Source organism: Saccostrea echinata, unplaced genomic scaffold, assembly GCF_033153115.1.
Source record: "Saccostrea echinata isolate AGI-Se365-2 ecotype Australia unplaced genomic scaffold, CSIRO_AGI_Sech_v1 ptg000002l, whole genome shotgun sequence".
In the NCBI taxonomy this organism is placed as follows: Eukaryota; Metazoa; Mollusca; class Bivalvia; order Ostreida; family Ostreidae; genus Saccostrea; species Saccostrea echinata.
The window spans coordinates 197,931-214,062 of record NW_026889751.1 but is presented as its reverse complement, the minus strand read 5'-3'; the positions used below and the strand labels follow the sequence as shown (position 1 = coordinate 214,062).

Genomic DNA, 16,132 nt, shown 5'->3' with positions numbered 1-16,132 from the left:
CATTGGGCCAAAAAAGCTGAAACTTATGTGGAAACTTTCTAAAGTAGTGTAGATTCTAAATTATTCAGATCATGGCCCTTGGGGGTAGGATGGGGCCACAATAGGGAATCAAAGTTTTACATTGAAATATATATTTAGGAAAAATCTTCAAAAAATCTTCTTCTTAAGAACCACTAGACCAGAGAAGATGAAACTTAGGTGAAGGTTTACTGAGATAGCTTAGATAGTAAATTGTTCAGATCATGGTCCCTATGGGTAGATGGGGCTACAGTAGGGATTATATAGGGGAAAATCTTTAAAACTCCTCTTGTCAAAAAAAGCAAAGCCATAATGAATCATATCAATGGTGGAAGCCTCCTCTGGTATGCAGAATCATTTTTGTTCAAACCACAGCCCCTGCATATAGAGTGGTGTCAAAAAGGTGATCAAAATTTGACATAGGAATACATGTATATTAGGGGAAAATATGATGCAGAACAGCAGGTGACTCAGGCTGAGGGTTGTGGCCTATGGGCCTCTTGTTTTTTTTGGTCCCATTGAGTTTGAGATAACGAGGTTTGCATTCATTTGGGTCTGTCCATCATTTCATCCATCTATCTGTCTGTTATTCTGTCTGTGTGAAACACTTTCGATTCTGGATGATACCTCAAAAAGCCTTCAAGCTTTTGCAATGAAATTTTATATCACAATTTTCTATGGCCTAAAGAAAACTGATTTTGAGGCCAAAAGGTCAAAAATAAATACATTTTGTCTGTGTATAACAGTTTCATTTCCAATATCTCTAAAAGCCCTTGAACTTTATATCACAATTTTCTATGGCCTAAAAAATCATGACTCTTCATGGCCTAAAGAAGATTCCTTATGATTTCAGGTCAAAATGTCAAGATTACAAATTCATATATTGCAAAAATTGGTTTCCAGTTGATTACTTTAGTTCTCTTTGACCTTTTTAAAGGAAACTGTATATTATAACTCCCAGCAACTTGATTTTTGAGATCAAAAGGTCAAGGTCAGAAATTCATATATTGCATAAAATGGTTTCCTGGTGATAACTCTATTCTCTATCACATTTTGCAATGAAATTTTATACCTTTAAAAAAAGTGAAAGACTAGGGTCAGTATTTATATATTGCATACATAGTTTTCAGGTGATAACCTAAGTTCTCTGTAAGCTTTTGCAATGAAACTTAAGGTCACGAATTTCTTTAACTTAAAAAAGAGACCCTTATTGCCTTTCAGGCCAAAAGTTGAAAAGTCAAGGTTGTTCTTCTTTCCTTTCTCCATCTGCATATTTTTCCAGTTCTTCCACTCTCTTCTTTTTTTTCCATAAGTGGGATGGTGGGGGTGGGAGGGGGCACAAATTCGGGGAATTAGCTAATTTTTTTTATAAAGAGGGGGGATTTATAAGGGTAAGGTGAGCATTAGCCCATGGGCCTCTTGTAGTTGTTTAATGATGACCACTTTGGGTAGGGTTGGGCCACAATAGGCAACCAAAGTTATAAAGTCTAATCTGCTTTAAAGGCCACCTGCTTTTAGAGGTCTCATGTCTCAAAGGCTACTTTGAAACCTGTCCGATGATTTTCTTTATATAACAGACCTGAAAATAACACTGACACTTAATCCAAGCACAGGTAATGGTCACACTTTGTGCAGTGAAGTGTACCTAATTCATCTTGGTCATGCTGTCAGTAACTATGGGAAGATATAGTAAATTTTAAAAAATTGAGGAACAGAGAATATTAAGTCATAAATTTATATGCAAACTTTCCCATGTGCTTTGGTCTTGTGAAAATTAAAAAAAATTCCTGTCCCAATCATGAAATAAATTTCATATCCTACTACAAAACATTGAATGTCTTCTAGATAATTTTTATGATCAGAAAAATATATAAATAAATGTGAAGTGCCTGTGATGAAAAATGCCAAATATAATTTCAAAGCCCTTCCTTTAGTGTAAAAGAGATTTGTAAAGGAAATTGGGGGGGGGGGGGGGGGGGAGCAAATAACCGGGGTTGTAATTTTAGAATTATTGTGTAGGTGAGCAAAAGATAACATGATTAGCTTAAAAAATAATGGCATTTTGGCTTTAAAGTCTTAGTGCAGCCATTATTGTTACAGAAGATGAATTGAAGGAAGAGTCTGGAAAAACTAAAAAGCATCACAAGAAAAAGAAAAATAAGTCTGCAAAAAAAGTGAGTAAGATATTATAAAGCCTCATTTTTAATTCACCTCAACAAAGTTGAGATGATTTTTTTTTTTGTATACCCCATGCCTTGGAAGTCCATGACCCAATTTATATTTTAATGAAACTGTTACCTGTCCCTACCTGGACTAGACTTGCAGGAATAATGCAGGAATGCTTTAAACTAGCCATGCTTTGAATGCTGCGCTTGATTTATTTTTGTTTTGGATGAACTTGTAGGTAAAAAGTTTTGTTGCAGTGCCATATTCTTAAGAAACTATTTTCCCTGCCTAGACTAGACCAAACTTGTATTGATTATGCATACTATCATTCATAATTCAGATGCTGGATCTGATGTGACTGTTGTAAAGTTTCTGCAAAAGTTTTCAAGAAATTGTAAGCCATCTTGCAGGGATAAGGCATATAGGAATGCTTAATACTTTCATGCTTCAGAAGAAACATTTAAACTATTTTTCCAGATCAGTGAGACTCTGCATTTAGGTATAACTTCTTATCTTCATTCTTCAGTGCTGCATGTGAACTTTTCAAATAAGTCAATGGCCAAGTTAATGTGTTAAGAGCAGGCTCATTCTAAAGTAACATTAAGCCTTACTTTAACCAAAATTGCAATTGAGTCAGCATACTGTAGATCAATCAATTTTTGCAACACCTTATTTTCATGATATATTGTTCTTTGGTATTTACAAGCAAAACAAAATTTCCTTGAATTTTGGATATTTTGCCCTGTATAATCTTCAGCTATAGTATCATGTGCTAGAATAAAATTTTCCTGAGCATATGGTCTTGCATAATTATGCGAAAATAAAGTTCTTGCAAATAAAAAGTGAGAAGTTTTGCTTCTGATGCTGTGTCTTTGTCTGGCTTATAGAAAGTATTTGCTGAGTAAAATACTCAGCAAACTCATAGGTGAGCAAAGATTATGCATGCAGTCTTTGATCACCTTTGTTTATCACATAATGTAAACATACATAAAATAGCACACTTAAAATTTAGCACTATCATTTTTACAATTGATAAGTGCAATCGTAAAACAGTGCACTTGACTTTTAACTATGAAGTTTAAGTTTTAATGATATTAGTGTATGCATAAATTAGCGACAAGAAACAGCGTGAAAAGCACTAAAATGTTATTACCACTAAAATAAGTACATATACAAAAATACGTACAATACAATAGTTGTCAAGGAGTTGAAACTGGATTTTTCTTTTTTTAAAGAATAAGAAAAATGAGAGGTGTGATATTGAAGAGTTCTACTTTGATGATGATCTGAGGAACAAAAATATTCAAGAGGAAAGTCACATGAGATTGCAGAAACCATTCTTACCTGGCAAACTAAAGCAGTATGACAATAATATAAGAAGTTCTTTTCATGACATTCCCTCCAATCTTAATGAGCCAGGTGAGTTGCAGGCTTTTGATAAGTCTTTTAGGACAGGGTTGTGTTTCTTTTCATATGAGAATTAAAATGTAAAATTGTATGAAATTGGGATGCAAAATTTACTAGATTTTAGCACATTTCCATGAGTGATTGGGAAGGCCATGAAGGTAAATGAGACTGTGGCACAAATGTCAAAATGCTTTTTAATAACTGAATCTAATTTTTTTATGTAGACAGTGCAGCACATACATGCATGATTATTAATCTGTATTTTTGGATCAATAATGTCAAAATTTGGATTGAGCATTGTAAATGAGTGAGGTAATGTATCGGTACTTTCATTGTCCTATTGAGTGTTTCATATAACAGGAAGCAGTTTTTGATTGGTTTTAACCAATGAGATCATGTATTAAAATGACTGTATTTAAAACGAAAGTAAAACAAGTAAGAGAGTTGTATACACAAAATATTTCCAGTATTGCAGCAAAAATCACGAAAAATTGAATGCGCACCTTGGCACTGTTAATGATTGATTAATGGTCTAATTTTTACTTCAATGTGACTTATAGTGGTGCACGGTGCAAGCCCTTCCCAATTAATCACTGCATTTCCATATTTTATGGAACAATACGTTTAGGTAGGAAAGTATAATAATATGGAACAATATACATTTAGGTTGGAAAGTATAATCTTCAATTTAAGAAAAAAATTGGCAATTTCCAGTTGGGATTGGATCATTTCACAGGACCTTTAGAGATGTAGAATATTAACCCTAAGTTAAACTACCTGAGTATGGGATTAGGTTAATTCAAAGAATTCATTGATTTTGTACCTTAGTTTTCTGTGCATAGTCTATAGCTTAGCCATGAGAACTGTTACTTTATTTTGGTAACCTGAGCAAGCTAAACAATGTCGTAATATGTTATCATTGAGGATGGTGTAGCAGCTGGTTGTTTTTATTGCAGTAAAATTAAATATGTACAAAATAAAACATCTCTTTGGGAAAAGAGGCAAAATGGACAAGGTTTGTAAGGGCCTTAGTAAGCCCCTCATCCAATCTGACATAACAACTAAGATATTTCAAAGGAATATAGAAATTAAGATATGAATTGTTAAAAACTTAGTTTTAATTACGATTCATTCATTTAAAATCGAGCTCTTTTTAAAATTGGGCATATATAATCAGATCTACTGTATACAGTGTTACTTTCACCCCATGTTATTTTCACCATTTCAAACCTGAAAACAATTTTGCCCAGACTAATTTCTTAGACAAAGTTGTGTTTAAGAGATGAGGGTGTCTTTTTTGAATTTGCATGGTTTTAATGTGTCCTCTTGCAAGGAGGGGGTCTAAAGGGACAGAATTAAAATGGGGGCAAAAATGTCCCTGTATATACACGAGTATTTTTTCTTACTCCAAGAGTCTCCTCAACCCCAAAATATATATCAGAAAAAAAACCTTTAAAAATCTCCTCAAAAACAGCAAAGCCCATGATTAGTCATATTTATATGGAAGTATCCTCAGATAATGTAGATTCAAATTTGTTCAGATCATGACCCATGGGGGTAGGTAGGGGGCACAATAGGAGATCAAACTTACAATATACTAGGAAGGAAAAGGACAGAATCTTGAAAAAAAATTTCTCCTGAAGAACAGGAAAACCATGATTATAGTCATAATGATATGGAACCTTCTCAGGTAGTGTAGTTTCAATTTTGTTAAAATCATGACCCCCAGGGGTAGGGCGGAGCCACTCAGTCTTACAAAGTAGTATATAGGAAACGTCTTTAAAAATATTTTTTCTCAAGAACAGCAATGCAGTGATCCTCAGGTAATGTAGATTCAAGTTTATTTAAATCCTGACCCTCAGGGGTAGGAGAGGGTCACAATAGGAGGTTTATCTTATACATAGGAATATATAAGAAAATAAACTTAAAAAAATCTTTTGCTCAAGAACAGCAAAGCCATGATTGGTCATAAGAATATGGAATCATCCTCAGGTAGTGTAGATTCAAGTTTGTACCCCTTGGGTAAGGTGGGGCCACAATTAGCAATCAAAGTTTTACATAGTAAGAGATAGAAAAAATCTTGTAAAGAATTAACATGTGGATGCATCCTTAGGTAGGTTTAGTTAGGGTGGGCCACAATGGGCGAAGTTTTACATAGGAAATCACAGGAAGAACCTTTAAAATTCTTCTCAAGAACAGCAAAGCCATGATTAGTCATATTAATTTTGAAGCATCCTCAAAAGTGTGGATTCAAGTTTGTTCAAATCATGAACCTTGGGTAGGGTTTGGCCACAATGGATAATCAACATTAAACATAGAAATACATATACAGGAAGAATTTTTAAAAAGTCTGCTTCTCAAGAAAAAAGAAAGCATTATTCTTCTTCTCAAGAAAAAAGAAAGCATTATTAGTCATATGATATCTATATGGAAGCATCCTCAAGTAGTGTAGATTCAAGTTTATTAAATCACGACCCCTGGTAGTAGGGTGGGACCACAATAGGAGATAAAACTTATACGTAATAACATTTAGGAAAGATCTCAAGAACATCAAAGCCATTATTTGTCATATTTATACTGAAGCATCCTTAGGTTGTGTGGATTCAAGTTTGTTATACCCCCCGCAAACGAAGTTTGGGGGGTATATAGGAATCACCTTGTCCATCTGTCAGTCCGTGGGTCTGTCTAGCTGTCTGTCTGTGCAATCGTGTCCGGTCCATATCTTTCTTACAGAGGCACATTAGAATCTACTACTATACACAAAGATTGTTCATGATCTGAGGGTGTGTCAAGACCTTGACCCAAAGTCATTTGGGCAAGTTCAAGGTCACTGAATGAAAAAGTTCATAATTTGTGTCCGGTCCATATCTTTCTTATGGATAAACTTGGTGAGTTTCCATTTTACACAAAGATTGCTATGACCTGAGGGTGTGTCATGACCTTGACCCAATGTCATTTGTGCAAGTTCAAGGTCACTGACAGAAAAAGTTCATAATACATGTCCAGCTGTATCTTTCTAATGGAGAATAATGTTGGGATGTTGGGAGTTTTCCACTTCACACAAAGATTGCTTATGACCTGAGGGTGTGTCATGAATACTCATGATCTTGACCTATAGTCACTGTAGAAAAAATGGATAAATAATGCATCCATACTTTCCAGTAGAGGAATACTTGAAAAATTGTTATTTATTTTTTCAATATAATTAAAAAATTGTTATTTTAAGTATTGATGTTTTATTAGGCTGCACCTTAGTTACATTCATTAAAAAGTATAATGAGCAATTACAGGTAAATTTTCACTCTAAATGTTTAAACAAGTTGTGAACACCTCTTAGATCCATCAAATACTAGTATTAGTGACTTGGCACCTTCTCTGAAAATTCTGCAGGGGGTACTTTGTCCATTTTGGACAGTCCAAGTTTAAATTATGATCCCTTGGGATAGGGTGGGGCCACAATATGTGGTTAAAATTTTTACATAGGAATATATAGTGACTCAGATGGGCATTGTGGCCCATGGGTTTCTTGTAATGATCTTTTTACCAGAATTGTCTGATGACAATGGTTTGGGCTATATGGACCATGAACATCGGCCTAGATAGCTTAGTGGTTAAGGCACCAGAGTAGTAATGTAGGGATCCTAGGTTCAATTTCAGGTCCAGTCATAAAAATTTTATCTTCTATTGCATTTGGTATCTTGGATTGCATTTGGTGTCTTGGATTGGAGAATGTAGTTTGAGTTGTGTGGACCGGTATGTCAAACCCTCTGAATTTTGTTCATAGTATCTTTCATGTTCAATTATGTATGTTGATCGAACTATAACTGTGTGCCCAGGTGATGACAATCAATAGATCAATCCATTCTTGGTAGAACTTTACCACATACTAGTACTAACAAACAGCAAGAGCCACTTAGGGCCTTTTTTGGCCCTGAGAATTTCTGAAAAATCGAAACTGCTCAGTTTTGGTTGAGAATGCAGTATTTATAACTTGAACACTTGGTGACCGTGTATCTATTGAACATGACGTAATTTTCTCTCTAGTCAGTGCATTATGACGTCATAAAATGCATCATTTTTCCCATATCCTGTAAAATTCCTTAAAAATGGCCAAAAGTTGAGGTATTTTTTCAGTATTTCATATAGAGCACAACCTCTGATCCAAAATATGCAATTACATAATGAAAGATCGGTTTCTGAAGATCACAAAACATGTTTTAATTTTTGGATCGTGGGCTGTGCTCATAGTTTAATTTTTTGCTGAAGGTAGTCAAATACGCATGTTTTCTGCAAAATTCAAGAGCATTACATTTTCTCAAAGCTTGTTTTCCAATACCTGGATTCTCAAAAAGAAATTTTGTTATAGGAAATGAAATCACTAAGTCTCTACTTTATTTTGATATATGAAATGGGACAGAGGGTGATAGTCAATTAATTGATATAAGGACAGGACCATTTTATGCATAAAGTGAACCTAGTTCTTTATACATTTATGGTTTAAGAAGATTTAGTAAGATTTTATTCTTTTTCTTTTCTGTTTTTAAAATATTTTCCATGTATCACAACAGATCCTATAGAGAGGAACAACAGAAAGATGGAGCTCCCTGGTTCTTCACCTGGACCGTGTCCTAGATATGTACCAGCTACATCAGTGTTACAGTATGAGAAGATCAAGGTGAATGAATCAGCTCCAGGTTTGATCAATTCAAGCACAAACATGCCAACTTACCTGATATTAAAAGCATAATTTGTGAATTTAAAGCATATGTTCATGCATTACATATCAGTTAGTGGAGTTACAATTTGAGATATTCTGTCACTAACACCATAAATATTTCATTAATATCCTTTCTTTTTATAGGATATTTACATGGACATACACTGTAGAATGAATAATAGATTGGAAAAAAATTACTGCAAAATCACTTTTTTTCATGGGGTCAAATTTTCATGGTTTGAAGAAAAATATTACTTTGAGGGAATTTGATTTTAAAGTTGCAGAAAAAACATGATACTATAAATTAAAATTTTAACGTGTTATTGAGGGCATGAATTCATGAACCTCTTCATATTACAAAAACAACAAAAATTTGACACCCTATAAAAAATGACTTTACAGTATCTTGATTTATTAGGACCCCTCTCTTTGTGTCCCCTTTAGTAACCAGTCTGTCTATCCATCCATTTGTCTGGAGCGTATTTCTCTCCCCTTGGTCCATTCATGCTCAAACTTCACCCATAGAGTGACCTTGGGCAAAGGGTGTGCAGTGACCTTGAACCAATTTTCTAGACCAAATGTCAGTGTTGAAAAACCTCTGTGTAAAATCCTTTTCTGAAGCATATTTTCTCGCTTTGGCCAAGTTGGGCTCAAGCTTCACACATGGGGTGCCCATGGGTAGAAAGTGAGCAGTGACCCTGAACCAATTTTATAAATGAAAGGTCAAGGTCAGAAAACTGCTGTATGTAAAATCTTTTTTCAGAGCATATTTTCTCTACACTTGGCCCAGTTGGACTCAAACTTCAGCTATAGAGTGCCCATGGGGTAGAGGGTGTTCAGTGACCTTGAACCAATTTTATAAATGAAAGGTTGAGGTCAGAAAACCTCTCTTTGTAAAAGCATATTTTCTCTCAACTTGACCCAGTCAGGTCAGTGACCTTGAATAAATTTCTTAATGTAAAATCCTTGTCCTGGGCATTTTTTCTCTCCCTTTGGCCCAGTGGGGTTCAAACTTTACCCTTAGAGTGCCTTTTGGTAGAGGATGTGCTGTGACCTTGAGTCAATTTCTTAGATGAAAGATCAAGGTCAGAAAACCTATCTTTATAAAATCCTTGTCCAGAGCATATTTTCTCTCCCCTAGCCCCTACCTGGCTAAAACTTCACACACAGTGGGTAGAGGGTGTGCAATGACCTTAAACCAATTTTCTAAATGAAAGGTCAAGTTCAGAAAACTCCTTTGCATAAAATCCTTTTGCAGAGCATATTTTCTCTCCTCTTGGCCCTTTCAAGCTTAAACTTTACCTATAGTGTGCCATTTGGTAGAGGGTGTGCATTGTCATTGAGCAAAGTTTCTAGGTTAGTGGTCAAGGTTATAGCAAATTTCTGTAATTTTTTTCTTGATCATTTTTTTTTATTCTCTTGGCCATCTGGCTCAAACTTCACTTAAAGAGTGCCCTTGGATAATGAGTCTTTCATCTTTATGTCTTTTGTTAATGGGTCCCTTTGAGATAGTGTTATCTCATCTATGTATAGTTCATTGTCAATTCAGTTGATGTTTTCCGTTTCTGTTTTTTTTTTTTTCAGAATGATTGTGAGAAAAGAGGGGCTTTCCAGAGCACAGTAATGATACAGAGCAGTTCCAGAGATCCAGATTCACATGTAGTGACACATACACTCACAGATCTTGTCGATGGAACCACAAGTACTCTGTATGGGAAAACACTACAAGCTTCAAAAGTTGTAACAACACACTATGCTCAATAATCAAATCATGCAAGCAGCCATTACTATTCTGGATATATTATTGTATGGCATATGGTAAAAATATTTTTGTCTCTACTGCAGTTGATTAAAATGAAATAATTTGATGGAGTTTTTTTTCTAACAGTAATTTATACATGAACAAGCTTAATCAGATGTTATTTGATATTTGTTAAGTCTCATCAAAGAATCTGTGATGTTGTGTATTTAAATGTTTTATGTACATTACACTTGTTCTTCATTTTTCAATCTCATGATCAATCTTGTTACTTTGTTGTTATATTGTTACAAATAAATACATACAGCCACAGCAAAATGGACTCTTTTTAAATACTTTTAATTTAGGTACATGTGTAAGTGGAATCCTAGGTAAAATGTGTAGATTTAATATCCTTCTTTAAGAAAGGACCAAAACCATTTATCGGACTGTGGGTAACACGTTATTCTCTGTTAATGCATCCTTGTCAGAGAAATTAAAATCCTAAGCATCATACACAATAAAACAAGAGGCTCATAGGCCACATTGCTCACTGACCACTTCAGCTAGAGAAAAGCAGGTATCGGTTCAGTATTAAAGTTTAATTATAAAAGTGCCCCCCCCCCCTTTGTACATCTGTAGAAAAATATGAATTGCAGCTTAAAATCAGGTGATTAAAACTAAAATATCACACAGAATTAAAAATGTGCAAGTCCCTTCCTGGGAGGGACGGGAGGGGGTCATGATTTTGAACAAACTTGAATCTTCACTACCTGAAGATGCTTCCATATAGGATCCAACCTCCTTAATTATTAATAAACGTATTTATTATGAAATTTCCCTCCCAAAATCTATTCTTTTATATCGTTGCCGAAATTCAATGCTTAAACAGAGAAAAAAATAAAATACTGGTACCCTCAAAATAAATGCAAATTTACTGTAATTTTTTCCATGCAACAAAACAATTTTAACCTAAAAATGCGAAAAAACCAGAAATTATTATCTAATTCACACCTATGGATACCTTAATCCTGTTCTGAAGTATGAACCCTCTTAGGGAAAACAAATTGTAGAATCTCAGCAGAGGACTTGCCTTTCATATTCGAACAATTTATGTACTACTTAGACAGTAGTACATGTAATGATTATTTTTGAGGTGTTAGGCCCACCCTAAATGGGAAGGGACTATAACATTCATAAATTTCTGTTCACGAAGAAGTGCTTTGTGCTGAAAACTGATGTACTTGAAGACAAACAGGAACAAATAGAAAGAAGAAACTGAAGTTTCAGGTGACCTAAAATTGTAGCTCTTAAACACAGTGCACTCGCAACATAATGGTGAAGAGATAAATCTTAAACAATTAATTTGAAACATACCTTTAATATAAATAAATATTATAACAAAGTTTTATTGATACATACATTTTCAAAGATGGACATTCAAAAGACTTTGAACAACTCTATTCAATATAGTATGATAAATAAGTCGTGAAGAATCCAGGGAACAAAAAATACAGGTAGATCCGAAAGGCGAAACATCTACTTTGGTTAAAAAGCCAATATGAGATTTCTCTGATCACCATTACTCCTAGATGAAATACCTGAAAAGTGTTTAAAAAAAAAAATTAATATCGTGTACATTGTAAATCTAAATTATTAAAGTCAAAAGCAATTTCCTTGAAAGAACTATACCTTCTTATGTAAAACATTGATTAATGATTACCCAGTGGGTCATCATTTGAACAAACTTGAATCTGCACTACCTGAGGATGCTTCAATATAAATATGAGTTATCATAGTCTTGCTGTTTTTGAGAAGATGTTTAAAGATTTTTAGGTCACTTGAGCCACTCAGGTGACCTAATGCTATCTGTTCTAGTTCTTCATTGTGTTGGCATGTCTATGTGCATAAAATATGCCATCATGAGTGAACTTTTAACATTTTCAACTTCTCAAGAACCACTGGAGCAATTTCAATCAAACTTGCCATAAAGTATTCTTGGGTAAAGGGGATTCAAAGAACTACATGTATACACAGTAAAGGCATATCCTTGTCCCCATAAAAGTCAAATTTTGAAAATCTCTTGAAATGTGGACAATTGTATATATTTGTATAAAATGAGTTTGAATGAACATAATGTACGGACTATTGAATGGAGAAAAAATATTGGCATTTTTGTCTCTGTGATGTCACAAACTATTGAGATTTCCTTTTATTTTTTAAAACAGAGAAAAAATGCAGGAATTTTGTTTAATTTTGACTTAAGTTTTTATATAAATGTAGTACAAACTTGCTCAGGAACATTTTCACATAATTCACTGATCATTTTGTCATGATATTACTGTTCTACACATTATATCAAAAGATAAAGTCTGAGCAGACCTATGCTCAATATTTTATAAATTATGTTATGGCTGTAAAATTTACCCTTTGTTAGGCCTTTGTTCTTTTACTGAATTTGACTATGTAATGTTCTGTCTACCTGATCAAAACATAGGGCTCACGGCAGGTGTGACTGGTCAACAGGGGATGCTTACTCCTCCTAGACACCTGATCCCACCTCTGGAATTTACAGGGGTTCGTATTTTATGCCTCTTCACAAAATTGTATTGTTTGAAGATTTTTAGAGATCAATCACTGTTCGTTATCTACACCTTTTTCATTTCTTTGGATATAATTGAAAAAGTGCATAAACTCATAGGCATCGAGGAATTTTTAATATTCCTCACACAATAAAGTTTGGTCAATTTTCCATTTGTAATTTCTGTGGAACTTCATAAAAACGATACCTATACATGTACGTAATGACCAAACTTCTTGCTAAAGCAATCAAAAAAAATATTCTCTGTGTCAAGTTGGATAAAAATTCTAGTTTTTCCAGTGGTATAACTTTTGAAAAAATAACTTTCAATCACAATTTTGGTCTTCATCAATACTGTCTTTTTATCTCTATAAAATCCCACTAAACACAAGCTCTTCATTCCTTATTGATATGGTGAGCACTTATTGCAACAATATTTCATTTTAATTTTTAGATTTTGAATGTAATATTTATTATTAATTTGTTTTAGGATGAAGTTGCAAATTCCATGTGCCTGTGTTTCAGTATGCATATTTAATATGATGAATCTAATATGTTTGATCAATGATTTTTGATAAAAGATTTAGTGACGGTTGCAATTATTCTTGTTTTTAATCCAAGAACATTCTGTTTTAAAACAACAACTATTCCTGATCTCACTGTGTATCCTATTCCATAAAGCATGGGGTAAAAAATAATAGAAAGCAAAAATTTTATCTTTCATTTCCTAATTGAAAATTAGCATCAATATGCCTTGTAGTTATATCAGCCTTTTGATTGGTTTGAGATCTATAGATCATTTTTATTTAATTGGTTGCCTGGATGATCAAATTTAAATATAAAGTAAAAAACATGATTGACAGTTGCAACAATGTTTGGGAAGAAGGGAACATTTAAGCATAGAACTGTTGCACTTGTTTACGTGAGGTGACAATTTTGTCAAATATTTGAAGGACACTGCGCAAATAATTCCATGTAGAATTTCTAATTTTTTCTTTCATAGATAATCATCAATAAATGTCTATATTTTATACCACACAAGTTAAAATTGTGTGCCATCCCACGCTACTTCATGGAATTGAACAAAACAATTTTTCTCTCCCAAATGGTCAGTAAATACGGACTCCAGTATGGGTAATTGACCACCAAACAGGGGTTAAACCATCATTTGGTGAGCTGTGCCCAAATGAGATATAATAATCCATCTGGGATATAATATCCCAAATGGCATATAAATTTACAGTGCAAAAATGAAAATGTTTATTTTGAGCATAAATATCATAAATCTGCATCAAAATACTTAAAAAGGGATAACTTTTGGCGAGCAAGTTTATCTGCAACCCTACAGTTAGATTGATCCCCAAGAAGTTTAGGAACTTCCGAAGGATCAATCTCCTACACAGTGGGCATACAGAAAAACTTGTTAACCAAAAGGGGTAGACTTTACTTTACCGGTCCCCAAATCCGCAAGAGCCGCGGGCTCATTGCACTATGATGTAAGACTTACGTCACTCAACTGATTAGGGTTGGTTTTGCACATTTTTCGACTGGTTAGGGTTAGTCTTGCACCCACCTGAAAGATTAGGGTTAGTCCTTCCATAAGTTTTCAACTGATTAGGGTTAGTCTTGCATCCATCCGAGAGATTAGGGTTAGTCCTCGCACACGGGTTGGGAGATTTGGGTTATAGTCCTCGCATACCAATCAGAGAGATTAGGATTAGTGTCTTGTTCTTTTAGATTAATTAAGAAATTCAGTTGCATCTGTATTTTTTGCAGACCTTAATTCAGCTTCAACGACATCTCGTTGGTTTGTTTACAAGAAAAAAATGGCTAAGTACAAAAGAAATGGTACTAAGCATGCACCGCACGCGCTCCGTTCACAATTATCTTGTGTCCTTTTCACTGAATAAACAAGAGTTATTACTTTTTTTCAGAGACAAGGTTAAAAACTTCGTTTAAAGACTAAGTTTTAAACTAAACTTTTAACCGTAGAATTCGATTTTGGGGTCAAAAAGGCTTAAAACCTCATATTTTAATTTTTTCCATCGCTCACGCAATCTCATATATACTGAAGTCACCTACGGCGACACTATATTTTAGCGTGTTTTTCTGGGAACCGGTAAAGTCGTTCCACCAAAAGTTATTCCTTTATAAGTATCTTCATGCGGATTTTTGATATTTATAGCCAAAATAAAAATTGTCATTTTTGCCCTGTTAATTTATAACCTATTTGGGATATTATATCCCAAACGGGCTATTATATTCCATTTCGCGATCAGTCCCAACCTATTTTATATCCCATTCGGGCAGATGATCCCAACCTCATTCAAGCGACTATTACTTTAATACTTACAGAAACATTAAATTCTATATAAAGTGGTAATTAATCGTCATCATCATCAGGAACAAATATTTCACTCTCCTCCAGAAATGAAGCGCCTTCTCTGCCCATGATTGTTCCTAGAGTCAGAAATGGAGCCACCACAATGCCCACCTTTGTAAGACCAAACGAGGTCTTCTCAGGTTTAGGTAAAAGTGCCCCCGTTTCCTTACACACCATTGTTCGTTTCTGTATAAGATTCAACAAACGTGCAGAATTATTTTGGGAAAAACTTAGTGGTTTAAGGCGTGTTGACAGTACTCCAACCAGTCGGGTCGCCATGTTTGTTCAAGCAGAAAAGTAGAAGTCGAAACCATTGCAGAATTTCCGCATTGCGAAATGCTTTCAACAGAACCCGGGTTACTTCTGTTTAAAGTTCAAGACGAGTAATATTAAATTTATCATCACGGTGCTTTGTAACTGCACAGTGTAAGGCTATATAATTAACAATGTAATATTTCAGAAATCAAAAAAAATCTGTGAAATAATTTTGTTTTGCTTAGAGAGAGAAATGGAAAAATAAATAATTGTGCCCCTCCGGCTCCCCGTTCTTCAGTTCTTGATACCTCAGTCATCCACCATTGAAAAACGATGCTATGTCCCTGTTATTGATGTAAATAGTTTTACTGGAGTAAATAATTTTTAATTGTGGGTAGTATTTTATTTTTACTACAATATAAATAAGTGGCGTTAGCCTAAGTAATCGTTTTGAGTAGTATAATACAGACTACAGTAGCTACGAAGTCTAATTAACTTTTATATATATCATTTTATATTAAAATTGTTCTCTAAAATTATCTTCTTCTTTTTTAAAATTTATATACGTTTTTAGATTATTATTAGTCTTAAGAAGAAAATAATTATCAAATAATATATTTTATCAGTAATTTCTCTGGTAAAGTTTGATCAGTCAACAGGCCCGTAGCAAAAGTTTCAAAAGTGTGTGTGTGTGTTGGGGGGGGGGGGGGTCAACTTCCCAGCAAAGTAATCCGACATTAAAAAGAAAACTAAATTGTCCAAATCCTAGAATTTGCCTCACAGGAACAAAAAGTGTATGGGGGGGGGGGGGCATCTAAATAAAAAATTACCATAGCAAAATACTAAACACCCAGAAAAAAGTGCCAA

General features: G+C 34.2%; 1 protein-coding gene across 1 annotated transcript in view; it reads left to right on the top strand.

The window, feature by feature from the left end:
• LOC133204478 (uncharacterized) overlaps positions 1 to 10,245 on the top strand; it is a 48,788-nt gene extending 38,543 nt beyond the window's left edge. Inside the window, exons 21-24 of the mRNA XM_061340222.1 lie at positions 2,119 to 2,192; positions 3,420 to 3,603; positions 8,160 to 8,266; positions 9,893 to 10,245. Of these exons, the coding sequence (XP_061196206.1) occupies positions 2,119 to 2,192; positions 3,420 to 3,603; positions 8,160 to 8,266; positions 9,893 to 10,072 (545 nt within the window). The 3' untranslated portion in view covers positions 10,073 to 10,245. The remainder of the gene's footprint in view (positions 1 to 2,118; positions 2,193 to 3,419; positions 3,604 to 8,159; positions 8,267 to 9,892) is intronic.
• Positions 10,246 to 16,132: the final 5,887 nt, after the last annotated feature.